The sequence below is a fragment of the Chaetodon auriga genome, chromosome 3 (genome assembly GCF_051107435.1).
Source record: "Chaetodon auriga isolate fChaAug3 chromosome 3, fChaAug3.hap1, whole genome shotgun sequence".
NCBI lineage: Eukaryota > Metazoa > Chordata > Actinopteri > Chaetodontiformes > Chaetodontidae > Chaetodon > Chaetodon auriga.
Window position 1 is genome coordinate 18,048,715 of NC_135076.1, and position 26,772 is coordinate 18,075,486.

At 44.5% G+C, this 26,772-nt stretch overlaps 2 protein-coding genes across 3 annotated transcripts in view; one reads left to right on the forward strand and one right to left on the reverse strand.

Annotated features, from left to right (window-relative positions):
* The first annotated feature begins 918 nt into the window (after positions 1–918).
* LOC143314623 (cortexin-1-like) lies at positions 919–15,898 on the forward strand. 2 transcript variants are annotated; one of them, XM_076721644.1, is made up of 2 exons: positions 919–1,035; positions 13,162–15,898. In XM_076721644.1, the coding sequence occupies exon 2, from the start codon at positions 14,322–14,324 to the stop codon at positions 14,700–14,702; it is 381 nt and encodes a 126-aa protein (XP_076577759.1). In that variant the 5' UTR covers positions 919–1,035; positions 13,162–14,321; the 3' UTR covers positions 14,703–15,898. The 2 variants fall into 2 exon arrangements, with proteins under 2 accessions (XP_076577759.1, XP_076577768.1); XM_076721653.1 differs by lacking the exon at positions 919–1,035 and adding an exon at positions 4,032–4,046.
* Positions 15,899–16,017: 119 nt separating this feature from the next.
* The window catches only part of fbn3 (fibrillin 3), a 63,349-nt gene continuing 52,594 nt past the window's right edge, over positions 16,018–26,772 (reverse strand). Inside the window, exons 44-65 of the mRNA XM_076727116.1 lie at positions 25,788–25,913; positions 24,942–25,067; positions 24,681–24,797; positions 24,215–24,343; positions 23,957–24,076; positions 23,636–23,761; positions 23,300–23,452; positions 23,100–23,165; positions 22,864–22,989; positions 22,410–22,529; positions 22,195–22,317; positions 21,931–22,062; positions 21,677–21,802; positions 21,333–21,539; positions 21,098–21,223; positions 20,861–20,983; positions 20,470–20,586; positions 20,212–20,340; positions 19,931–20,050; positions 19,525–19,756; positions 19,190–19,343; positions 16,018–19,062 (exon numbers count right to left, since the gene is read on the reverse strand). Of these exons, the coding sequence (XP_076583231.1) occupies positions 18,685–19,062; positions 19,190–19,343; positions 19,525–19,756; positions 19,931–20,050; positions 20,212–20,340; positions 20,470–20,586; positions 20,861–20,983; positions 21,098–21,223; positions 21,333–21,539; positions 21,677–21,802; positions 21,931–22,062; positions 22,195–22,317; positions 22,410–22,529; positions 22,864–22,989; positions 23,100–23,165; positions 23,300–23,452; positions 23,636–23,761; positions 23,957–24,076; positions 24,215–24,343; positions 24,681–24,797; positions 24,942–25,067; positions 25,788–25,913 (3,176 nt within the window). The 3' untranslated portion in view covers positions 16,018–18,684. The remainder of the gene's footprint in view (positions 19,063–19,189; positions 19,344–19,524; positions 19,757–19,930; positions 20,051–20,211; positions 20,341–20,469; positions 20,587–20,860; positions 20,984–21,097; positions 21,224–21,332; positions 21,540–21,676; positions 21,803–21,930; positions 22,063–22,194; positions 22,318–22,409; positions 22,530–22,863; positions 22,990–23,099; positions 23,166–23,299; positions 23,453–23,635; positions 23,762–23,956; positions 24,077–24,214; positions 24,344–24,680; positions 24,798–24,941; positions 25,068–25,787; positions 25,914–26,772) is intronic.

Below are 26,772 nucleotides of genomic sequence, written 5' to 3' on the forward strand. Positions count from 1 at the left end.
GATGAGAAGGACTTTCACGTTGTTTGCTTTTTGATTGCCTCCAGAGTGGCTGAAAATGGAGGTGTGCATTCACTTCCTGTTGGAGGAATCTGAGTTTTGATGGAACTGTATGGGCTACTCTATTTAACCACCAGCCACAGAACGATTTTGTACTAGAGTAGGAAGTGAAAGAAAATCTGGGTCTAATGTGGCTTTAAATTGATTTCACGTGCTTTTGCTCTTTTTTTCTTTTTCCAGACTTTTATGTGTAAAATGTGTGTATACAACATGCTTTTTGCTATGTTTTTGCATTAGACCTTAATGAGGGAGTCTGAGGATGTGATGAAACAAGCTTTCAAGATCAAATTGGTGGAAGGACAGGAAGGGAAAAGTGTGAAGCCTCTTTCACTGTGAGATGCACTCAGGTGCTCTTCCTGCAGTACAAGCTTTGTGTTAGAGGATCACACGTACAAAAAGGCGGTTTATTTATTGATATTTGTTAGTTTTCACAGAGGCTGTACAGGCCTGCAACATTTGGACTGTGCAATAGACACAAGACATGAGGCGTGCTTATTGAGCAAAATTACATAACAGGCTCAATTAATTGTCAGTGAATGGCACCCCAAGGAGCACCTACTAATATGATATTAACAGGCTGCAGGGTTAGTATTCCTGTACGTTAATTCTATTGTGAAACACAAATATTTCATGAATTCATCCTGCAACATTTACCTCATGTTTTCCGTAGTTGTTCCCCATCAGGACACATTCAGCGAAGTGCAGATGTTTTGACGACAATAGGCAGTTGTGTTATGTATTATTTATTTATGTATTATTGTGTTGAGGGCACCTTTGTGATTGGCTGCGCGCCCTGGAGGCCGGAGTGGGTGGGGAGCTTTAAGAGCCTCTGCCTGCTCCCCATCGTGTCTCCCGGCAAAGCGACGCTCAGCAGCAGCAGCAGCAGCAGCAGCGGAGCTGGAGGAGGAGGAGGAGGAGAGACGAGCGCATCACAAAGTTTGAGGCTGCAGCGGACACACGGACAGGACACCTTATCAGGTATGTGCGATATTCTCGACAATATCTGCAAGCACACCACTTATAATGCTGTATTTAAAAATATATATATAAGCACAGTGAAAGGTAAATAAATCAGCATCGGGCATTAATTTATAGGAGACTGCGCTGCGAGGTACTGTAGAGAATGACTTGCATGTCTTTTACTGCTGTTTAGAAACTAAACCCTCGTCGTCGATATTATCTGCGTTCAACTTTCGAAGTTACCCTCTCGCTACAGATGCTGTTTTCTCTTGCAGTCCAGTCTGCCGTGTCACATTAACTTAATGCTAAACCACTACCAGATGATCACAGGAGCCCTGCTGCCAAGGAGCAGCGGCAGACGGGGCAGCTGACTGTATGTTGGTTTGGAGACATGGTGGGGTCAGCTTGATGAGGCAAACTTAAAAGTCTAAATAAATTCCAGGAGAATACCTTTAAATCTTCCAAGATAAGGTGAAATAGTCATTTATTTTCCTCGCTGCAAATGTTGCAACCTATGATATAAACATTTCGTTTAGGGAGATTATATCAGAAATAGAGAATATCACTATACCTCACATGGTTACTGGGACTGCTTTCACCAAACCTGCTTACTTTGATTTATTTGAAACCACATCATGAACCAATGTGCCATGAAATCAGGCTACTTTGACAATGCATGTGTGGCAAGACAGTGGCACCTCCAGGAAATGCGCACTGAATTATAGTGCCGAGATAGTGTATGAACCCCCCATAGGTCAGTAGGACAGCACAGATATATACATTGGAAACAGCTAGCAGCAGTATGCAAGTGAATTTAATTTAGAACTGTCACTCAGAGGGAAAATCTAATTTTCCCCGCTTAATGTATTTTGCTCTTTCAGGTTTGCAATTGATGCTGATAGGAAAAAGACTCCATAAGCTGCGTGTTGTCGGTGCATCACACTCACTCTGTGATCGACTGCTGTTCGTTATTGTGTAATTTGATCCGGTTCCTGGCCGTGGAGGTGTGGGCTTTGGCCCGTCCTCCACCTTATCATTTACCCACCAGGACTGTGAAATCTGTGCCAGGCGTCGGATGCAGCTTCCCTGGCTCCTTCCATCCGTATATGCTCACATTACAGTGACAACTGCTGAATAATTAACCGTGTCTTGTTAACAGTAATGAGTAATCTGAGTTTTTGGTATCTGGAATCTGATGGAGGTCGTCAAACAGAGGACAGAGGTCCAGTGCTGCTCTTGCTCAGTTTGGTCTTTCAGATTAGAAGGTAAAGGATATCCCAAGTTAATGAAAAATAACAGGAATGCTCATCAAAGTCTGTACAGTATGCTGCTGATGGCTAAAACCCAATATGGTTGAGTGGCTGCACACTATGTTCTCCTTTTAATGAATTTTCATTAAAACACTACAAAAGACAGACTTCATCAGGGTTTTTGATGAATTTTGTCCTTTATTCTGGCCTGATGAAGGTTCTTTGCTGAAACGCTGTTACTGTAATGCCCATAATAAGCGTTGGCCTCTGGTGGGTGACTCACTGCAAATGCATTCTGTGCTTTATGACAATATTCAAACCCACAGAACTTTATTCTAAATTCCAAAGTTTACAATAATCCCAAAGATTCCAAAGATACCAAACATGTCTGGCTGAATTTTGGGGAAATATGCATGAAATGAGACAAAATGAGAATATGGTTTATTTGAGGGAATGGTCTGTGGTTTTATTTTTTTTGCAGTGTAAACATCAGATGCTTAAGGGAAAAGTTAAAACATACTATCTATGTATCACACAAGTAAAACAAAAGGGAGAACTGTACATAAAGAGGATGTTGAATAATCAGGAAACTGAGAACATACAATCGTCTGCGGCTACTTTACATTATTGACCACTCTCAGTTTACCACTTCTGATAAATGCACAGCGCACTACGGTAAGGCTGATTGGCAGGAAGCTGTCAGTGTCATCACGTAATGACCTGTAATGAGAGGAGAGATGGAAAAGAAAGAGAAAACCTGAGTGGGCTTCCCTCAAAGCCCTCCTAACACCCCTCTCAGGATGTACAGTATTACATGGAGCACATTAGTGAATCAGGCTCTCCACCACACAGCTGTCTCACTGTGTCTCTGCCAATCTGTGTTATTATGTTTGATGCCTGATATCATTTATTCTCTATTGCTTTACAACATTGTTTAGGCCCCATTTGAAAGCAGCTGGGCGAGGAGGTGAAGTCTTTCCTGCTTCGTTCTTCTGATAGCCACAATTTAAATTTAATGCTGTAATACGGTTCAGTACTGAAATGACTTTTTCACACTGCAGCAAGGAGCAAGAAATCGCCTGCGCGTGTTGTGCCACTTCAGTGTGTTGTCCCTGAAATAATAGCAATGTCACACTGAGCGTGATTCAATTTGGCTGTATATAATGTGGCAACATAGCACATACAGGGTCATAAACATCCTATTTGCCGTGCCATGAAGAGCCACCTCCTGCTCACATGAGCACCAGCAGGAGGGTGGAGCGGCTTCTGTGGAAAATGAGTCGCGTCTCACTCCAGAGGAGACCTAGCGGAGTCGTCGTGGGTCTTGAACCTTGACAAGTGAGAGTGAGGCGATCCTCCAAGATGTAGCGGTTTTGATTTCCTGTTGAAGATCAGCCATCAAATATTCATAAAGCCCATAATCTATAGCCCTTTGATAAGCGACACCAGGCCCAGGATTTACTGTCCCCGCTCCATCTCAGAGCAGACCCCAGAGCAGCTCCCAGAGCAGCTCCCAGTCCCTCAGCTCATCTGGAAATACTAGAAGAGAGCCAATTCTCTTATTGCAATGAAATCTGCTGATGGAAGTAAAGTGTGAAGATAAGCTCTCCTTTCTTCTGCCCTAGATGTGTTTGGTCTTACCGTTTCTGTTCTGTGAAGCTTTAAGACCAACCCCCCCCCCCCCCAACCACCACCACCAGCACCGCTCCTCTCTCTTTCTTTCGCCACAGTGAGCTCACTAATCAAATCAGCTGAACAGACTACCCTCACTCCAGCAAGGTGATATGTCCGTGTCTTTGTGATGACTTTTCTTCTGTGTTTTAATCCGTGCTTAAGAGTCCAACCGGTGGCTTCAGTTGTCAGTGTTGGATCAGAGCACGGAGCAGAGCCTTGCTGAGCAAAGTTATTTCAGCTTCACTGTTTGAATCAGCGCTTTTTTATTCATTGTTGAGTATTTAAAGCTCTTCTTCGTGTTAAAAGCTGGACCGGATTTGCCGGTCATTGCACCCTGATATTGTGCCCTCGCATTCATGGGTGTGGGTCATGTGTGTTTTTGCACCGCTGACAGAAAAGCATTGTTTTACATCCTGCCGTCTCGGCTTGTTTCCTTTAACCGTCTTGTATAAAAGTTTCTGATTGTTTTTTTTTTTTTCTTTTAATGCTGACTCTGAGCCCTGCCACCTTGGCTTTGAGCAAGTGTTGTGTGGGAAGGGCATGTAATATATATGGCCTTCATCGTGGCTCACTGGCACAGGCTCTGCTCTGTCCCCGTGGACTTGACAGAATGGCTGCCTGATGGAAGGAAAGTGCTGTCCTCTGACTTTAAGACTGCTGACATCTCCATATTGCACCCCCCCACGCACACACCTAACACTTAAATCCTCCCTGAATCGCATCTCCGTCTTTTCCTCCTCCTCTTGCCTCCGTATGTATCTGATTGATACCACCCGACTCTCTCCGCTCCCCGGGTGGACGCAGACCTCTGCTCTGTCTGAATGCAGACGTGAATCATAGGGATTACCGCTCTGCTCAACACCTTTCTCTCGCTCTGTCTACGCTTCCCTTCCTCCTTCTCTTACCTCATCTTTCATCCTCTCACCTCACCACCAGGTCCTTCCTGGGTCCTACCGGGCCATTATGACAGCAGCAGGGGTTCCTTTCAAAGTGTGTTATAGGGTTAGTTTGGCCTTGTCAGCAGCTCTCATGCTCATCCTCTTTCTGTCCTCTATCGCCCTTTATTTCTAAATTAATAGAGAAAAATCTAACTTTTCCATCACTTTCTGACTCACTCAACATTATCATCATCACACCATCCACCCACTCCTGACCCATCACCACTTGTGAACCGCGAAATCCTTCGTCCTCATCACTGTGTGAATATTTTATGCCTGTGATTTATGAGTTAAATGTTGGATGTAGGTGGATGTGATTGGGCTGACATTTATTCACCCTGACTGCTGGGATTTTTGGAGAAAAAAGCAAGGTGCGGGGAGTATTTTCAAAAAGGGAAGCAAGTGACAGCACAGGGATTGATGGAAATGGTGGTCAGATATGACAGAGTTGATTAAGGTGGTGAACAGGCAGGAAAGGTGGGTTCTTTTGCTGCCTGTCAGCATGCCAGCAGCAGGCAGTTAGATGGCTGGAAGCGACAAATATGTTTCAGCCTTTGAGTCAGCTCCCCGAGGTGCCTCATAAGAGGAAAAAATTCACAGTTACAGAGTCACGACTGGTTGAAATAAAATTCACAAATAGATTGGCTCTGTGAGTGTGTGCATTTAGTGGTTTTTATTCTTTTTTATTGCCAGTATTATTTTTTGTGACACTTTATTGGACAGGGCACAGCAGAGCCAGCGAATATTAGCCGTGATATTCTTTGGTTTCAAATAAAGGTCTTTTGAGCTTGTGAAATGACTTCAAACCTGTGCTTTTTATATCACTTTTTGTGATATGAGAACAAATTACCTCAGCATGTAGGTGACATGAAATAAATTGCGAAATTGAACCTTTTTGTTTTAGTGTCTCAATATATATTTAAAGCAGGAAAACGTTGTAAAAATCAATACTCCAGACTCATATTTGAGCCTGTAGATTTCAGCATTGCACTTTTGTTTTAGTTCTCTATAGCAAATATCTGTTTGGATATCCTGACTCATGTTTTTCATGGAGTGTACAAAGACCTCCACATACAGTAGAGCGGAAATGTACAAATATGCAGAAGATACTGCATCTTATATCTGCTAAATACCTATATAATGCACATAAGTATGTATACAAGCAAACAAGTTTATTACATTAAAATATTTATTCAGCCCTCTTTGCACTGTTTGTGTCCTTGTTGCGGTCATAGTTTCTGCATATAGACATTCATGCTGTGGCTCATGTCGTTAAAGCTGATTGTGATTCTGACGCATCGGAGAAATGTCAAAGTCAAATGTAATACCTTTGGAGAGAAACACAAATTAAGTGGGAGCAAAGGACACAAGCACACTACTGAGCCCAAATTAGGACTCACCACATTATGAGTCAGTGGTCTGCTTCTATCAGAGCACTCATACATTTGCGCTTATCAGTCTCTCTCATTCTCTGGAGAAAGACCATTAAATTAGCAAAATAAATCACCCCAAAAAACCAACCAGCGCTGGACTCAGCCAATCAATGATAGCTGATATTTTCAGCCAATCGGCCAACCATATTATTATATCCCACTGCTCACCCAGTATTCTTTACGATCTGGAAAAATGTTAATAGTCAAGACTTAACAGACGTTACCTCAGGGCACTCTTCATATAGCACATGTCTAGACCGTCCTCTTTATAATATTTATGGTCTGCACCAGGACGCCTAGCATCCAACCCGGTTTCTCCACAGAGGTACAGAGTTGACTCCCTCAGAGCGTTCCCCAGGTGGCAGTCAGACACAGCGGTGCTTCAGGCTGTTAGGGAGAGTGACACAAACAACCAGGAGAGAGGACGGGACAGGTTGGACACTAAATGAAGGGGGGCTTCTCCCCCTCTTCCTCCCCCTCCTCCTCTTCCCTGACGTCCGGAGATCTGATCCCGCTTGGCGTTTTTTGGGAGAAACGTGCAGTCCGCCATGCAGCAGATGACCCTATCGGGGGAGACGTCCTTAGCAGCTGTATCTGAATGAGGCTTCGTTGTGTGTAGGTGAAACAGACAGCTCGTCTTGTACAAAATGAATACTGATCTAGAATCTTGAATACTTTGAATATTGATGCAGGAGTGACCTTGAAAACCCTAAATATGCTGATAGGGAAAATAGACTGCGTGTTCATCTGGGCTGGTGATAAAATGATAGATTGTAGGCAGCTTTGGAAGATGGAATTGCTCGGCTGCATTGAGAATCACAAAGGGCTTGTTTTTTTTTCCCTTTGCTCCCTCATCTGTGTACAACTCCATTTGTCTTTCTCTCCATATCTCCATCCCTTGTTCATTTCTCCTGGTTCACTATAAGTTTCTCTGTGAGCTGATGTGAACACTTTCCTACAGTTGTGGACCACTTTTTCTCTTGGTGGTAAGATCCATACCTCAAACTGATGAGGGCTGAGCCGTGGGGAAGGACACGTGTTTATGACAATGGACAGGTTCTTGAGGAATGCATCAATATAAAGTGCTTTGCCCCCTCTGTTGTCTCGCTTGTACCTTTTTTGTTTCAAAAGGTCAGCAGTCTTGAGTGCTTTCCACTCTCCCTGCACTGCACTTCTCATTTGCATGTACGCTCTGTGAGAGAACAGGGCGCTCTCTCCCTCAGTGTGTCTTTATATCTGCCTCTCACACACAAATACACACTTTTTCGTACATGAGCGAGTGTGTGCGGGGAGTCCAATGGCTGGCTGTGGTGGAGCAGCAGAATATTTAATTGCCCAACTTTATCACCATTACTGTAGCTACTGAGTGTCTGCCAGCCTAATTATGACGGGGGCTATCTGAGGAGCTGGCTGGTCATGAGCTGAGCCGCCAGCCAAGTGTAAAGAGAAACGACTCCACAGACACTTTGTCTCTCTCAGGTGCTAAAAATACCTGTAAGACGCTCTTGTTTTGGTCTGTGAATTTGAGTGTGCATGTGTGAATGCCTTCCTTTGCAAGATGTATTAAAAAAAAAAAAGGTTAAAGCTACATGTGCCGGAGTTCGATAAAGTTGGTGTTTAGAGTTTGTTGTGGCACACAGCTCAAGGTGACCCGGTCCCCATCGTCCTCATTAGCCACACACACGCGGCAGGTGTCAACTCCCCAAGGTGACGATGGAACATCAGTGAATCACCGCCACAAGAAAATCAAACGTATCAATAAAGCTGAATGATGGATGTGTCGATATATTGTCAGTGTGTCCCCTCCCATCATCTAACAAAGTGTGTGTGTGTGTGTGTGTGTGTGTGTGTGTGTGTGTGTGTGTGTGTGTGTGTGCGCTCCTCTGAATGCCGTATGTTTGTTTTGGCGTGAAGGGGGATGCCCGCGTGATCACATGGATCTCGTGCAGCTCCCCTTTGCCTTTTCTTCAGGTCCACTTTATCTTCATAAGCAGCAAATTGGAAAGGGTTAATTCAATTCCCAGCAGGCTGTGGCTGAGACTGGAAACATTTACCATCTCTCGCTCTCTCTTTCATTTGCTCTTGCCACTTGCTCTGTCTCTCTCCTCTCCCTTTCTCATTGTTTCTAAAGTCTAATTACTTTTAGAGAGTGGCTTTACTCAGGCTATCAATAATGACAAATCAAGGCTGTCTCTACGCTGAACCCCTCGAAGGCTGGCTCCGTTGGCTATCTGCGTGTTTGAAAGTGGAGGACAGTGGCGGTCCCTTGTTGTTGAAATGATCATGCTTGTCCTTCTTTCGATGTGAAATTTATGACTCTGGATATTTGGTTGTGTGCATGAGAGCCGACAGAGAGAGCAGACCCTGAAACAGTGTCAGCAAAACAAGTAGTGAGGCCACCTGGCAAAGACCCAAAGCTGCATGTTTTGTTTCTTTGTAACTGCCTCAGAATCATAATGTTGGACAGCAACAGAAGAAAACCCCCATTCAACCTAGATTGATTAATATTGCACCACAGATTGGCCAAAATGCAGCTCTGATGTCAAATATAATCACTACCAGGAAATGTCTGATGAATTTCAACTTCTATGAGCTTAAATACATGAACTTTAAATGCAGCATTCAAGCCTTTGTATCTCACTGCCATTTGGGAGCCACAAGAACATTTTGCTAGTACTTTTCCCTAAATCCCCCGATTTAGTGTTTCTAAGCAGCATAGAAAGCAATAGAGAACACTGTAAAGTAGCTGTAAGCTGATACAAGCAGTTAATAAATACTTATATAAAAGAGATCACCACAGTTGTAATTATAGAAAATATGTCTTGATAGGACAAATACTGCAAATTACTAAACACTTCAAATGTCCTTATATCTGCACTCAGCTACAGCAAGTTTAATGCTTATAAATGCTAAATATGGTAGATTAAAGTGTCATCAAAGTTTTCAGCCCTGTGCTAATAGTATATGCTGTATAATAATTGAATTTAATTGCAGATTAAAGGGTGTAACGCACTGAAACTGTGTGTGCGTGTGTGTGTGTGTGTGTGTGTGTGTGTGTGTGTGTGTGTGTGTGTGCGCATGTGTCTGTGTGCATCTGTGTGAGAGGTGACACCCTGGTCACCTGAGAGGTAACTGAATTATTTTCAGCTGTCTTCATTTCATTTACCCTGATGAGTTCTGTCAACGTTAGCTTGACCAATGCCTCTGTGAGGAAGTGATGAAAGTGGTGCCGCGCGCGTGTGTGTTGGTGTGCATGTATGTGTGTGTGTGACCATGTATTACTCACGTTGTGGGGACAGGTTAGGGTGAGGCAAGTATTGGTTATGGTTAGTTTAAGTGTCCAGGAAATGAATATGTCTATGTGATGTCCCCAAAAAGTGATGAAAACCTAATGTGTGTGTGTGTGTGTGTTTGAATGTGAATGAGGTCCTTCTTGTGCAGTTGCATGCATGCATGTGTGTGTGTGTGTGTGTGTGTGTGTGTGTGTGTGTGTGTGCAAGTGTGAGAGAAGTGTCCATTTAAGGGCTTTTCGATGAAGACTGACGAGTGTCCGCTTCGCTTCCCTTCATCTCAGGGGTCCTGCTGGTGCTTTGAGGAAGTGTCCTGGACGAGAAATGGAGTGGGCGAGAACTAATGCAAGTCGAGCAAGACGAGGCTGATGGACGACAGTGTGTGCGTGTGCATGCGTGTGTGTGTTTGCGTGCGTGCGTGCGTGCGTGTGTGTGTGTGTGTGTGTGTGTGTGTGTGTGTGTGTGTGTGCGAGGCTGATGGAGGGTGATAGTGGGAGTGAGACTTAACGAGGAGGAAAATAAGCTGAGCAATCTCTGTCTGTCCTCCCCTCCACCTCGCAATGATGTATTCACACACACACACACACACACACACACACACACACACACACAGAATAAACAACTATCTGACCACTGACTGTATAAAAGCTTGTTGCAAAGACAAGAAGTACAGTATCTTTGCCACTTTAGGTTCCTTTTGATTGACCACTCTGCATACAATATGGTTTATACTGAAAGCTGTTCATGACTACAGCTACCTGCTTAAATAAATCAATATACTGTATTTTGATCTAATGGTATACCTGTTGTTGTGTAATATGATAAATTTCACTAATTCAAAAGGAGCAGATTCTTTCTCTCTCTCATCGTTAAGTCCATTCTTTCTCTCTCTCAGGCTATTTATCATCCTCTCTCTCTCTCAGTGATGAGTTAGTGAGAGATAATGGAGAAATGAATTATTACAGGGTGGATGGGATCAGATGAGGAGGTGATGTTTGGACCTTTTACATTCAAAGTGGAAATTATCCCCATTTCATCTGCAGTTTTTTTTTTTTTTTTGTTACAATGTTTGTGACTGTGTGTGTAAGACACAGCAGGGTTAGACTGGTCTGTCTGCATCCCAGTGTGTTTGCATGTTACAGTAGTGTTTTTCCTGTGCACTGACTATCTGTCCCTTCAAGTATCAGTATCTTTGCTCAGATTCTCAGTGTTGGTAACAAGTTCTTAGATCAGAGACCCTCTGATGCACTTCATTGCTTTGCTATGGGAGGGTCTATGCAGATAAAAACACCACCACCCACTCCCAGTGGGTTGTAAGTGATGATTGAGAGGGACTACTTTTGCATGAGTCTTGTTTTTTTTTTTTTTAGGAAAGTCCTGCAGTTTACCTTCAGTTTTGTAGCACCTGGTGTCATTTTTACCGGTTCATGGCCTCACGTAATCATCTTTCTCACATAGAGCCCATCAGAATTTCAACCTGTGTCCCTGACGTGCACTACATCCTATTTAAGATTCCCTCAATGCATTGCATTGCATTTTATATAAAGGAAAATTAATGTTGTTCTACTTGTTGATTACCTCTGATAAAGACCTCTTCTAGCATCTAACTCCAACCTCAACCTGACCAGACTGCCTAATTAGCTTAATTAGAGTAATTAGCCCCACCTGCGGATGTGCAGGGTCTTTAACTTCATTTTATTAGTATGCTACATTAAACACTGATGCACTTTACGTCCCTCATATGTACTGAAAAAAGCACAATTTGCAGTGATGCAAATGGATGATGATACACAGCCCTATATCCTGGGTCTCATGGCCCTGTTGGTACTGACTGACATTTCCATTGATCAGTTTTACAAAGGCCTGGCTTATCTGAAACAAACCTCATGACAGCTCAGCAAGTAGCAAGCCAGTCTTAATGCCACTGGCACCTTTACAAGTAACAGCCTGAAAGGACAGTGTTAGGGTAACAACATTATCCCGAACAAGCCTACAAATTAGGTGTAAATAAGCAAGTAAGTAAGGTGTGGTCTCAAAACTATTGGTATAAAAGTCAGACAGCAGCTGATAACAGTTGATGCATTTCTGATCTGGAGCTGCAGATGTGTGACGGTGTCCGTCACAATAATGTCCTTGAAAACAGTTTCAAGGTTTTCTCATCTATTTTTGGGTTTTGCAGCAAGCTGGAACACACACACACACACACACACACACACACACACACACACACACAGCAGGTCTGTTTGTACACACACAGAAGTGCACATTCATTCACAGTGTGAGTGCCACCTCCCAGGTGTGTCACCCTGCTGCCAGCCTGAGTCTGGTGCACTAACCACCCTGGAGACACTGGCTGATGAAGTAGCAGATAGAAAACCTTTGAACTAAACGCAACGGAGAGAGAGGAGGGGGGAGAGTATGGAAAAGGCATTTTGCCATGGTCATGCAGAGGAAAGTCAGCCCGGTTTGTGCCAGCAAACCTCTTGTCTCTCCTCTGTACTGCTGCCCGTTCACCACAGGAACGTCTGCTCTCTTCATCCATCTTTACTCCTCTATCGATCTTCATAATTTGCTTTTCATCTTCCTCTGTTTTCTGCCCACTCTACATTGCTCTACCAGGATACAGTGAATCTCTTTATCTCTTATTGTTCCATAATTCTCTGTCCACAGGGACAATAACTAAGTCCCTGCAAATGTATCATAAATTCAAATTTAGCTTCATGTCTGCACGTCTGCACATTGTTGCCCTTTAACACATTAACCTAAGATTTACAAGCACTTTCCACCGGTGTCTCTTTCTCTTCCTCTCTTTGTCCCTCGGTTTCCTTCTCCATCCCCTCGCCTTTGTCTCTCTTCCCTCACATCTCCCCCCCATCACACACACACACACACACAGAGCTCTGCATATCTCTCAGTATCACGTTTGTCTCAGCAAATAGCCCAGTCACCGCGCTATTCGGACGGGTGAGCAGGTAAAAATGGTTTGCGTGTCGTGTTTCCTCAACGACTGGAAACCCGGCCCGCCGCAGGAGATGTGATTTTAGATTATTAATGAGACTCCACAACACTTTGTCTTTCCTTCCATCATGTGAGCAAATGAATGACGGGGGTCAACAAGTGAACAAATGGCCCACTGTAACACTGCACTGACAAATGAGGGTGATGTAATGCGGTATCACTGTTTATAATCGTGCATTCATTACTGCTAATGTGACCATAATGACACCATAATCAGCTCGCTAATTGAGTGTCGTTACAGGGGATGCTGGTGCCGCGCTCTGCCCACAGATGCCTAATGTCACTGTCATTGTTACTTATTGAGCAAAGGGTGATAATAATCACATTGTATGATGAAAAGAGGAAGGAATGACTTAATCTGCACCTCATGGTCCACATTAGAAGCAATCAGCCCTAATGGAAAAGATGTGTAATGTTTTATTTTAAGGGATTTGATTGATGTTATATTGTGCAGATTAAAAGTCCTCATTAAAGCTTTATTGGTGACATTTTTGAACCATCACTTCATGCTTTTCTAACCGGGGGCCTCTCGTTCTTTCAGGTGGCGAGTTAAAAGCAGCTGCAGTCGCCTGCTGGTTGTTCGGCTTAACGGGGAACGTCCGATGACACCACATCCTGTAAAGACCTTCTGTGTTGTCTGCTGAAGACCGCTGGAACAAACAGATTCAGCTTTCAGTAGGCTGAAAATCAAACTGGATGAAGCCACTTTTCATTGATGACAGTTCACCGAACAACCTCACCTTCTCAGAACCGTCTCACTCATTTCTCCTTTTCAAGAGAGGCCGTGTTTGAAGAGATCGTCCGAACTTATTTGAACAGTTGACAGCTCTGACCCACTTATCATGCTCCTGTGATCCAAAGGGAAAACGTTGCATTTAGCAGTCGCCCTCAACACTGCTTTACATTCAAGGCCATTGATCCACTGACCTCCTGATCCAGTTAGCCACACGCGTGCACACACACAGACACACACCTGCTGTTGCTGGACTGTGCAGATGCTTCTAACAGTCTTGTGTTTGTGACACCTGGCTCACACTCTCAAACAGCTATATACCCAATTGGGTGTCGGAAGTCCATCTGCACACTATTAACTCCCATCGAGAGCACTGACCTTGCCTGTGATCAGACGCGTGTTTATGTGTTTGCATCAGCAGGAGGCCGTGTCACATCCTGTCTGCTCTGAATGAGAGTGAGAATGAGAGCTGGTGTGGCAAAGCGGCCCTGATAAATACTCTAAAAACATTACGGCCTGAGGGGCTGCCAGTCCAATAAGAAAACCATAGAGCTTCATTACGCCATTTAGTCAGTTCCTCAAAACGCCTGACATTTAAAAGTAGTCCATATTAATTGAAAAGTGTGTGCGTATGTGTCTGCCACATTGTCAGAGCAGATTAGGGCCAGGCCTTTCTGGGTCACGTCACTTTGACTGACCCAGATTTGACTAAATAAACTGTGTATGAACGTCCTGCCGTGATCAGAACACACTAAACTTAGACACTCACTCACACTCTCTGACCTGGAGGTTGTCCTGCAGTCTTATTAGTTGTTACCTACCTGCTATTTTAGGCAGCCTAACTTCTTATTTAGCCTGAATACTCTTCACCCAACAACCAGAGTCTACAACATAAAACCTGTAAACCGCCTTCTTACCAAGCCTCATAATCACTCTCCCAATCTCCATTTCCGTCTGTACCACCCCTCATGAACACCTTCCCTCCCTTCTCCACACCTCCTCCCAATACACCAACCATCCAGTCAGTGTGTAAGCCCTGCCTTCGGGCCCCGTGGAGGATGAACGATGTGCCCACACTTGACTACGAGTTGCTGCTGTCCCCGGCCAGCTCCTCTCTCCCTGGTAGCCCTGGCGGTGGCAGCAGCAGCCCCCCTCTGGCCTTGGTTGGGGTGGACAATGAGCAGCGTACCGCCTTGGCCTTTGTAGGCCTCCTCATGCTCTTCCTGGTCTTCCTGCTGGTCAGGTGCTTCAGGATCCTGCTGGACCCCTACAGCCGCATGCCTGCATCATCCTGGACTGACCACAAGGAGGGGCTGGAGAGGGGCCAGTTTGATTATGCACTGGTGTAGGGTGATATGAAAAGAGGGGGCAGACAGGCAAATATTTCATTGTACACAGACAGAATCATTAAGAGCATTGACTTATTTATCGTGGAAATGGACTGTACTAATGCATAATACTGTGAATGCGCTCTAAGAGGGGAGTTTACCTGATGTTAGAGTATGTTTAGAGTGTATGACTCTATTGCAGCCTGTGTACTGATGTAAATATGAGGCTGCAGGATGCCATGTAACCATAAAAAGTCTGGTTCCACAACAGGCACGCAGACAACTGGAATCCCTGTGAGCTGAACCCTCACCCAAACCCGGATGTTGAACCAGGAAGGACAGAAATAATGAGCTGCACAGCTGCCTTAACCTGACCCACTGTACTAGTCGAACATGCTAACACATCACATCACCTTAGGGCTAGGTTGTCCAAACACCAGAGCTTATCAGTATGACAACAAAATATGATTTTTGGAAAGATTCACTCAGTTTATAACCACAGACCACAGGCAGAACTTAAAGGAAGGAGTTTACACTTAAAGCAGATGCCCCTTTAATGAAGCAGTGTCCACTGTAAAGCATCTGAGTGCTGTTCAAGGAGCACCAAAACTCTCATGTTCTATGATTTTGGACTCTGATCCTCGAGCAGCACTCCAGTTTCAGATGCTTTTTAAGGCCCCAGCAGGTAGTTTGTGTCTCCATAAAATTTTGCCCGTCTATGTTTTGTGTGTTACTGTCTCTATAACTGAGAAGCCATATTGAAACTGTATAATCTCTTATTACTGCGAGTAGAGTTTATGTTCTCTGGTTGTGTCTTTTGCTTTAGTCAGCCTGCCAAGTGTAGTGATGAAGCAAACAGCAACCTTTAGGCAAAAGAAAGCTTTATTTTTCTATTCTTGACTCAAGTTTGGGAGTCTCCTTTTTGCTATTGTTCTGTCCTCTTCCTCTAACTGTATCAACCTTTAGACTGTGGATTTTTGAAGTAGTCATGCAGCCACGTCTTAGACGGCAAAGCAGGTCGCTTTGCTTTTTTGTGTGTTTTTTAATTATATATTTTTCTGACTATCTGCTTTGTTTTTGATACACTGGGTTGAAGCAGTGAAAATATATTACAAAAAAAAAAAAACAACAGGATTTTCTTCTTCAATTTTTCTTCTGAATTTCCACTGATAACTGGACTGCGTGGAAAGTCCGCATTGTTCATGTTGGAAATCAAATAAAATGATTACTACTAATCTGTCACCCTGTGTCACTTTTGTTGGCTGTGGACGTTTACATGTGAGTATAAGACAAAAGGAAAACTGAGAACACAAGACTTAAAAATATAACCCACAATACTTTATTGCCATTAATGTCACTGGACAAAAGTTTACAATATTATGTGAATCACTCTAATTTTACAGACTGCCATTTGGTGTCATTGATCTTTGGTTTCCGTCTTTGCACAAAGACGATGATCAGTCAGGGTATTAAAAGACGTCCCATGATGGCTGATTGATTGATTGATCCTCATCTAGTAGACTCGGTGTGATTGGATGATTGTCATTTCAGCTTTCAGCTGGACTCAACAGGTGTCAGGATTATCATGAACATTTGAACAACTGAAACAGGCTCCTTATTTCCTAAAGTACAAAGCACATATTTCAACACGCGCAGATGATGATGACAGTGTTGTTTCAAGTTTGACACCGAAGCTGAGATACAGTAAGCACACGCAGCACACTGCCTTTTTTAAAAAAACATAGTGGCAAATAAAAGAAAAATTACAAACTGTCATTAAAGATACAAAGTATACAAAGGTTCCAGGTTAGAAAAACGGTTATGTATTATAAACATTGTCTAGGCTGTGGGACAGTGCAGCAACCTTGACTGCTGAGAGAAAAAGATTATAGTTCAGCACCATAGATCCTAGCTGGAGACGGTCAGGTTTGCATTGATCCTTATGGCATTGTGCAGCCAGTGTAAGCTTGTATGAGATAATAGATGATGGGAATGTTAATTATCTTTAAGTTCAACATGTTTTTGTTGGCTAATGGCTGATTTGACTGGTGACAGTGGTTTCAAATGATACAGCCAGTGATCAGCAAACGCAATGCTGCATTCGCCTGTTTTTTGGGGTTTTGCTTCTTTTTTTCCTCAACAAAACAAAGTCAACAGCACTAAAGGCCTTCAATCTTGGGTTTACTGTGAGTATTTGTTTTGGCAGCCTTGACATTTAAAAAAAAAAAAAAAAAAAAAATCTACATTTCACTTAAAAATATACAATTTAATTTTCAAGAAGCAAGTTTGATAATATTGTTTTTCAGCTCTGAGACAATACAAAAGACAGACATACACAACAACAATAAATCCTAGAAAAAAAAGTCACTTTTGCAATCCAGATTCAAGACTGCACTTTCTTTGTACAGCGAAAGAGATGGTTTTATCTAGCACCTTTTTTCTCTTTGAGAGAAAAAAAAATCACGAGAAATGAAAGATGACCTGACAGATACTTGTTTTTTTTCCTGTGTGTGTGTGAGGTTTTGTGTTCACCTGTGCGCGCCCTTGCACTGAAAAGCACTACCTTTAGATACAGCTTCGGTAATGTTAACATGTCATGTACAGTACCTTTGAGACTGTCACGGTATTCAGCTGTGTGTCCCTTTATGTTGTAAACGAGGCTCAGACCTCAGACATCAAGCTCATGGTCAAGTCAAAGAAGTCAGGTAAAGTCAGCTTATTGTCAAGTTCAGCCCCCCGACACCGGCTGTCAGCTATGGCTCTATTCTGCTGAAGCGTTTAGGAATAGAAATGCAGAAGCAGGTGAAGCTACAAGCCTCTGACAGCCGACACAGAAAACCCACTTTGGCCTAAATGGAAAAAAAGCTGGCTCTCAGGTCCAGAATCAGTGCACCTGAGGTCTTTATCCCTATGAGGAAAAACACAAACGTGACCTGATCTATCTTCTTTAAAGTCTACGAGCTACTAACTGGTGTATTCCCTGCTCATGATGGATGCTGAGCGACACTAGCACCCTCTTTTGTTTTAAAGTCGGCATCACAGCATGGTGTCCATACTCGGTGAGAAGTACTGAGGTAACCAAACATGACAGCACACACACGCAAACACGGTAATCCCTGCTTGCCGCTGCCCGCAGATAGGACAAAAGTCAGTCACATCAGAGCAGAACACAGCTTGCTGTTTTCTCATCTGAAACGTTGGCATCAAGCTATAAAACAGACCGCTATGGACTAAAGAACCTGAAATGCTGTGTAAATGTTGCAGTCCTTCGTGTTAACATTATTCAAACAGCACAAATACATTAAATGACACACTACAATACTGAGAGGGGCGGACGTGATAAACCTTGTTCCCCAGTGTTGTATTTTTTTTACCAAGATCACAGAGAGGTGAGAAAGTCCTTGGACCACCATGATGCCACCTAACCCCTTATCTTTAGCCTTAATAGCAATTCTTTGTAACACTAAACAAAAAGACATCACTTCAGATCCCGCACTGTGATTTAAATACAACCACACATGCTGCATAAAGACAGTTTAGGCCACTCTCAGCACTTAATTTCCAATAAAAGCCCCTCTTTTGTGTAATTTCTGGGTTTGCTTGTCTACAAAAGTGCTTCGTGGACATCTGTCTGCCGCTTTGTCTTTATTAGAAGGCTACGGTCCAAGCACTAGGGCACCTCTCTGCCACCTCCTCCACTGGCTCTCTCAGTGAGGAATGAGTGCTGGGTCGGGTACAAGTGGAGGGGTGCAAGAGGAAGTGTAGTCAGCATAAAAAAAAACAAAAACACAAAACATGAACATATAATAACATAAACAGTAACAAAGTGGTGGCAGAGTTGGGCTGATTGACTCAGTCTTTCATAGCCCTTGATGACCCCCTGTTGGTGGGGATGGTCCTGCAGGGGGCAGCTGGAGGGGTGGAGTTATTGGATGAAAGGGCAGGGTGAAACTCAAAGGCTTTAGGAATCAGTCCCGGACAGGATCGCGAGTGCACTCTGAGCTCAGTGCAGGTGGATGTTGAGCTTGATGCGCAGGGCGTCTCCTATTTCCCCTTGTAGGTAGTCAATGTCGTGCTGCTCCTCCAGCTGGTGTAGTCTTCGGGGCCCAAACAGCCGCAGGCTGGCGATCTCTAGCCGGTAGGATCCCGGTGGGGGCGGCCTCTTGCCGAGCCGGAGCACACTCTTTCCATCGCGGCGTTCCAGCAGGCGGAACTGTTCATTAGCATTGCCATGGGTGATGACATAGCGTACGTGGTTCTCCAGGGGCTGCAGGGCAGGCAGAAGCTCCAGTAGAGGCTCCTTGTTGAGCAGCGAGGACCGAGAGAGGTTCATGACGATGAAGTCCTGGGTGTCCACGCTGGCCATGCTCACTGCTGAATCCTGTAATGAGGATGAGGACGGAGGGAGTTAAAATTCACACACTCAGATATAGACCGCCACAGAAAGTGAGTCTGAAACTGACAGGAATTGAGAGAAGCTTTGAGAAGCTGTTTGTCAACACACGTACCGGGCTGATCTCATTTTCATTTGCATTGCGTTTGTGTCGTCCTTTCTTTCCTCCTCCGTTGATCTTACACTCGTAGCAGGCCTCAGGAGACAGACTGTCATCCTCATCACCCTCCACAAACTGGCCTGGGAAACCTGAGCCTGATAGACAGTGACTGGATGGAGATGAGAAGAGAGGTTACTGTGTTGAGCAAGTACTCAGTATTTGAGTATTCATGGGCAATACTCCCACCACATGAAAAATGGTCAATTTTACTCCAAAAATGTCTGGTGACACCACTTTTCCCTTGAGAAACACCAGCTGCTTAAATCAAATTTTCACTCATGTTCCCTCACCCCTGTCCGGCTCGGTAGAAACCTCCAGGACAGCCACACAGGTAGCCTCCATCGGTGTTGGAGCAGCCGTAGATGCAGGGGTTGGTGCCTGTGCTACATTCATTCACATCCTGGCAGCCACCAGCGCTCTGCTCAAAGTCAAAGCCGGAGGGACACACACACTTGAAGCTGCCCAGTGTGTTGTAGCAGGAGGCACTGCCGCACACTGTTCCTGCCTGACACTCGTTTTCATCTGCAGAGGAAAGAGAAGGTGAGTGTGGAATTTTATATAAAATGACACTGTAGATTAAAATGTTGTTGCTGTCTTATAATAAACCTTGAAAGATTTGGAAATCCAAACCTCAGTGACTCACTGTGCACTGGTACCTTTGATGCTCATTATTGTCATTGAGTCAGTATAACTCACCCACGCACTGGTTCCACTGGTAGTGCTGTACGTAGCCCTGAGGACAGCCACAGCGGTAACCTCCCAGCATGTTCTGACAGCCGTGCTGACAGCGGTGGTTACTGCCACACTCATCCACATCTGAGGAAGATAAAGACTTTTAATTTCTCACGACTCTTTCTTGACAAACACGTCAGCAGAACCCTTTTCAAGTTGATCGTAGTTTTGGAAAAAAGGTGCGTCAGAGGCCTGTCTCTGTAAACTCTATGATGCTAACTACAAATGTTACTGCGTCTGCTCACCTTCGCACTCCATGCCTGTGTTATCCAATGAGAAGCCTTTACTGCATTCACAGTTGAAGCTACCAGGCGTATTGACACAAGAGGCTCGGGAGCCGCACGCACTGTTCTGAGCGGCACACTCATTGTTGTCTGCAAAGAGAGGAGACACAGATTTTTAGATTTTATCTTAAAGAAAGATGCCTTTTTGGTTTTCTTCCTGAAGACAGCACTCCTTTTTCAGTGCACAGTAACACTGGTCTTCTCCTGTCTTGTCCTTACCGATACAGGCAGTCTGGTGCTGTGTGAACCCAGGGGGACACTTGCAGGTGAAGCCTCCAATGGTGTTGACACACAGGAACTGGCAGTTGTGCTGTTTGGTCGAACATTCATCCAGATCTTTGAGGAAAAGAGGAAAGCACTCCATCAAAACCAAATTACAAAGAAGGATGAAAACTCAAGGGCATAAAGTTTGTTTATAAAAAATGATATCAGAGCAATATTTCATTTGGATCATACAGTAACAATAATGAACAGGACCCAGAACTGCTGATGTGTGGCAGGCAACAATATTACTAATATGGTTAAGTACCAAAAAGATCATTAAATAGCATCTAATGGTTTTTATGAAGCTTTGAAATAACCAACAAAAGAAAATCAAGCCTCCACCTACCTTTGCAAGTCTTTCCATCTGGCTGCAGACTGTATCCTCTGGGGCAGGAGCAGAGGTAGCTGCCCTCTGTGTTTTTACACAGGAAGTTACAGGGCTTCGGAGACAGAGCACACTCATCCATATCTGAAGAGCACAGACAGGCAACAGAGGCAATATGGTTTGAACGCTGTGGTTCATATTTTCCAAACAATACGAGTATTTGCATTATGTACAAAACAGGACAGAGACGAGCCATACCAACACAGGAGGTTGCAGTGAAGTCAGTTTTGTAGCCCACGTTGCAGTGACAGCGGAAGGATCCGATGGTGTTGATGCACTGACCGTTCTGACACAGATCTGGCATCACCTGGCACTCGTTGATGTCTGAAAGAACAAAGACAGTTCAGTAAGTAAATTCAATTTAATGCAATTTATTTAGTCATTGTATGCAATACTTCATAATATCGCTTTGTAGTATTACTGTGCTACTCACCTCTGCCGTCTGTGGTGTAGCCAGGTCCGAGTGGGCACATCTTCTTGTACTGTACGGTTCCAGGCAGCGGGCAGAGCTCACACTGTGACCCCCAGCCTCGGCCCATGTTGCAGCAGCACTCAGACTTAGTGACACTGTTCCTGCTGGTGGATGACTGCTGGCACATCGTCTGCAGGACCTCTGTGTAACAGTAGCCCTTTCGGTTGTCTGAAGGAGAGGATGACAGGAGGATGAAATGGAGGATATATGGTTGTGAAGGCAGCATGCAGTTCCTCTACTGAATTTAAAAGTGTGAGTGCAGTTTCAGTGTGTAACAACATGTTCTCCAGCAGTAGTGATCGTACCAATACATTCGGTTCCAGTGGAGCTCGGCTCGAAGCCGTCGTTGCACTCGCAGCGGTAGCTTCCCACTGTGTTGACACAGCGCCCGTTCTTACAGATGCCAGGCTTGGCGCGACACTCGTTCAGGTCTGCCAGTGTACAGAGCAAAGGATGGGAGGATGAAGAGAGTGGAGAGGCTGATACATCCAGTAACATGGTGGATAGTGGATGTAGATTGAGGTGAACCTCTCACATTGGCTAAAACATCATTACTCACCCATACATCCCTCTCCATCTGGTCTGCGCTGCATGCCAGGAGGGCAGATACACATGAAGGTACCGATCAGGTTCTTACAGGTCATACCCTTGGAGTCACAGTCGTCTAGACCCTCAGAGCACTCGTCCTGGTCTGGTGAGGGATAATGAGAGATGACCAGTAGGTAAAAGTATAGTCAGCTAAAACGGGAACTGTTAAATCACGAGAATAAGGGAAAAATCAGAGATCACAGGAGTCAGAAGGAAATCTGCTGCTCCTTCTCACCTCTGCACATGCGTTGGTCATCTCGCAGCACGTAGCCAGCAGGACACATACACTCATAGGAACCAAACGTGTTAACGCACCGGAAGGCACACAGCAGAGGATTCTGGGAGCACTCGTTGATGTCTGGAGTCAAAGGAGAGACATGTTTAGTTTAATTTCCTGTCAATATAAATCTTCTCCAAAAATGTGGAAATGTTACTTTGTGAATGACTGACCTTCACAGGTCATCATGGGTCCAGGTTCGAAGCCCTCCTGGCACGAACACTCGAAGCCTCCCACCACATTGGTGCAGGTTCCATTTCCACATGGGTTTCCTACGGAGCACTCATCAGCGTCTGGAGAAGAGCGGGGATACAAGGAAAAGGACCATTAAAACCAGTGAAACATTTATCCTGAACCTGACATTTTAAAGGCTCATTAGGATCTTAAATGTTAATCCAAAAATAGATCAGGCTGTAATGCACTCTGGTGCTACTGGTGCCAGCAAAATAATATCAGACCTGGGTGGTGAGACTGAGTATGGTGATATATTCTGAGCCATGTCTGCTGAACTGCTGCTGTTCCATGATAAATACTCCAAATCTTCTCTATGGGGCCAGGGCTCATTTAAGGCATTAATTATAAGAAAATGTTGCAGACTGTTAACTTTAATTTCAGAAACTCTCTCACCAACACAGTTGACTCCAGTGTAATCCAAGTTGTATCCGAAGGGACATTCACAGCGGAACGAACCATCTGTGTTGATGCAGATACCATTCTGGCAGATTTCTGGGTTTTCCAGACACTCATTCATATCTAGAGAGAGCAAGAGAAAATTAGCTCATTCTTTTTAAAGCATATGCTGTACAAGACCTCTACAACCGGCCACTAAATTCAAGGGATTAGATATACGTTGTAGCACTCACCTTCACGAGCGTCTCCGGGTCCAGGCAGGGCTCCATGACCGTAGGGACACAGAGTGTCGAAAGCAGCTGGAGACGCACCAAAAAAGGTCAGCTTCATTATTTTATGAGTGCCTTCGTGTGCATGTGTATGTGTTAATTAAAGCTGTGTGTGTGGTGTGTGGTGTGTGGTGTGTGTGTGTGTGTGTGTGTGTGTTACACACCCTCGTTGTCTCGCGGACACAGCTCACAGGGGAGTCCCCAGCCCTCGCCAGGCATCTTGCTGCAGCAGCACTTGGCCTTGGTGGTGTTTAAAGCTTTGGGGACGGAGCACTTTCCCGCCTCAAATTTGGTGAAACAGAAGCTCTCTCTGGTATCTGCCGTAAGACGGAAAAAAGATTCAGTCTGATCTTCTGCTTTTTTGTAGATTGACAGCAACTGATCTGTTATTCATTCACACAAAGACAAACTCCAGCAGTGGCGTGAAAGTAAGTCAGATTACCACATTCACTGAAGATCATCAGCACTGTCTGCTGTGGCCTACTGTTAACTACTCTCACCGTAGCAGCGCCGTTTGTTGTCAGAGAGCACGAAGCCCGGCTGGCAGGTGCACTGGAAGCTGCCGGGGGTGTTGGTGCAGGTGCCAAACTGGCAGATGTTGGGCTCCACCTCACACTCGTTGATATCTGGGAAGGGAGCGTAAAAGAGGGCAGGGAGGAGAAAGGGAGGTGAGAAGGGCGTTCTAGTGAGTGTGTGTGGTGTGGCAGATGGCTCGGTCGCCCTTGCTGGTTTGAGTATATGTGGAGCATTTAGTCTGTGCTTAAGTGTCTCTATCCCTATATGTGTGTGTGTGTGTGTGTGTGTGTGTGTTTGTGTCTTACCTATACACTGGTCATTTTGGACCTCGTAGCCAGGAGGGCAGATACATCTGAACGATCCGTCCAGATTCTGACATGTTCCTGGAGAGCAGGTGCCGGGCAGACTCACACACTCATTGATATCTGTGGAAAATGAGACAATGTACACATCAGAGAATGTGTGTTGCATGCATGTGCGTGCCAGACAAAGCGTACTGCATGAAGGTCTATAAACACCCCGCCACGCTCTTACTTTTCACGTATATCTGATCACTGGCTTACCGACACAGTTCTTCCCATCCGGAGTGTTCTCATAACCCTCATGGCAGAGACACTGGAAGGAACCCAGTCCGTTGATGCACTGTCCGTTCCTGCACACTTGGCCCTGGAGGGCGCTGCACTCATCTATGTCTGAAGGGTAGAAAGGGAAGAAATTTGTGTTTTTCCTGGCGTCAGAGCTTCTGTAAAGGCTGGCTTGTGTATCATTTTCTTTGTTACACCGCCAAAGACACACTTTTAAATACACTGTGATATATTCCTCTATAAAGCCAAAGAGAAATCAAAACACAGTCAACTTTGATCAATCTGTTTTCATGCCTGTCCAAATATAATACTGCTACAGAAAAGGGCAGCATGCTTTTAAAGGAATTTATAACCTTTAACAACATAACATCTAAACCCGTGTCAAGACTGTGAGCTGTAAAACTGTTGTTGACCTTTGCGGGGCCCAACAGTAAAGGATCCTCACCCATGCAGTCGTTGTTGTGAGTGAGCTCGAAGCCGGGGAAGCAGAGGCAGTTGTAGGATCCCACAGTGTTTTTACAGGTACCGTTACCACACGGCTGTCTGTCACACTCATCGATGTCTAAAGCACACACAGACAGAACAAGCACAGCATGAGAGGCAGTAAAATCATTCAAATGTAAAAACAAATGTGCCTGTTACTTTGCAGGATGACACGCCACACGGCGTTGTGTGTATCAGTCTAGTTTTGCGTTGTGCTTCTCACCCAAGCACATGGTCTGATCAGCCGTAGCCTTGAAGCCGTTGTGGCAGAGACAGCGGTAGCTTCCCTGCGTATCAATACACTCTCCATGGCTGCATACATTAGGAATCTCCTGGCACTCATTACGGTCTGAAAGAGAGACAGAAATGGGAAATATGAATGTATTATAAATGGCTGCAAATACCAACTATTTGCGATCGATTCAGCTGGTCATTATTGTTAGGTAACTGTTTAGCTTAAATGTCAAAATGCCCAAGATGATGTCTTCAAATGGCTTATTTTGAACAAAATCAAATCATATTAAATTTACAACGATATGAAATACACAGACCTTCTAACATTTGAGAAGCTTGAATGATCATTTATACTTCGATTAATGAGTCAAACAATAATTTGATTTCTGCTGATTCACTAAATGACTAATTAATGACTGCACTTTATATGCACACATCCTGAAATATACGGTGGTTTAAGACAGAATAAAACCTAACCAGACCAGACATAAACTGGTGTTCTGTGTGGTCAAAGGCTGGTGTCAGTTAAAGGTGGGGTTAGTCATTCTGTAGAAAGATTGTTCATATTGCCATTTCTCCCTCTTCACCATGTGATTACATGCTAGCAAGTCAGACTGACTGTCCCTCTCACTCCTGCCATGTCTCCTTCCCTGCACACAAGCACAAACATCACCTGATGCTGATTGGCTGGACTAACATAATTATTTTCCCTCAACAAGGGATATCAGTGTTTTACATTTTCCTCACATCACCAACACAATCAGTCTACCTGTCTACCCCACGGTGTTTTAAGATGGGAAACCCCAGTCAGGCCTGTCAGACAGGCTGGACTCACCCACACAGGCCCCGCTGGGGGACAGTTTGAAGCCCGGCGAGCACTCGCAGCGGTAGCTGCCTGGAATGTTGATACAGTTGGCATTGCGTTGGCACAGGTTGTCCCCGCTGTTACACTCATCAATATCTACACAGGAGGAAGACAGAGAGAAACAGAGGACATCAATCACGGGCTCCATAACTGTCTGGTCAGAGCAGGCAGTCAGCTTGTGGACAGCAGGAGGGAAACACGACGGCTCCATTTTGGCTCTGGTACAGTTCAGACAGACGCTTGCAGGATGATTGAAGGTCCAGGCAGGTACTCCCATTCAGAGCCACTACACTCGACTTTACAAGGGCATAATTCCCGTGGGAAAGGCAGCATTAACTCTCCTGAACGGACTGCTTGTAAAAGTGCCTCTTGGACAGTGAGAGTGAGTGTAACTGTATTTATGTGTGTGTGTGTGTGTGTGTGTGTGTGTGTGTGTGTGTGTGTGTGTGCATGTGCGTGTGCATGTGTGTATATGTGTGTGTGTGTGTGTGTGTGTGTGCAGTGGTTCAGGGGTTTTTTGTATTGTTTTTTTTTTTGATTTTCTGGTGTCTCACTCTCTCTCTCTCTCTCTTCTGGTCAGGTTGGAGGTGTGGCTGGCAGGTGTGTTGAGCGGCAGGCAGCACAGCTGATCGGCATGCAGCAATTATCTTCACCAGTTTTAAGCTCCGTGTTTCTTGCTCCTTGTTGTCAGATTTTTTTTGTAGCATGTGAACTCTGTACTCAGCTGCTGCTTATTTCAACTGTGTTCTTGTATCTTTAGATTCCTACCTGCCTGCCCCCTTAGTTTTGTACGGTTTTGTTTTTGGGACACTGTTTGTTATCTTAGTGGTTTTGTGTTTTATAGTTTTTACCTCCTGCTGGAGTGATTTTGGTTACTGGCTTTTCATTTTGCTGAGTTTTGCCCTCTGTGCCTTGGCATTACAGTCGAATTATTAAGTGGTCAAAAGACATGATT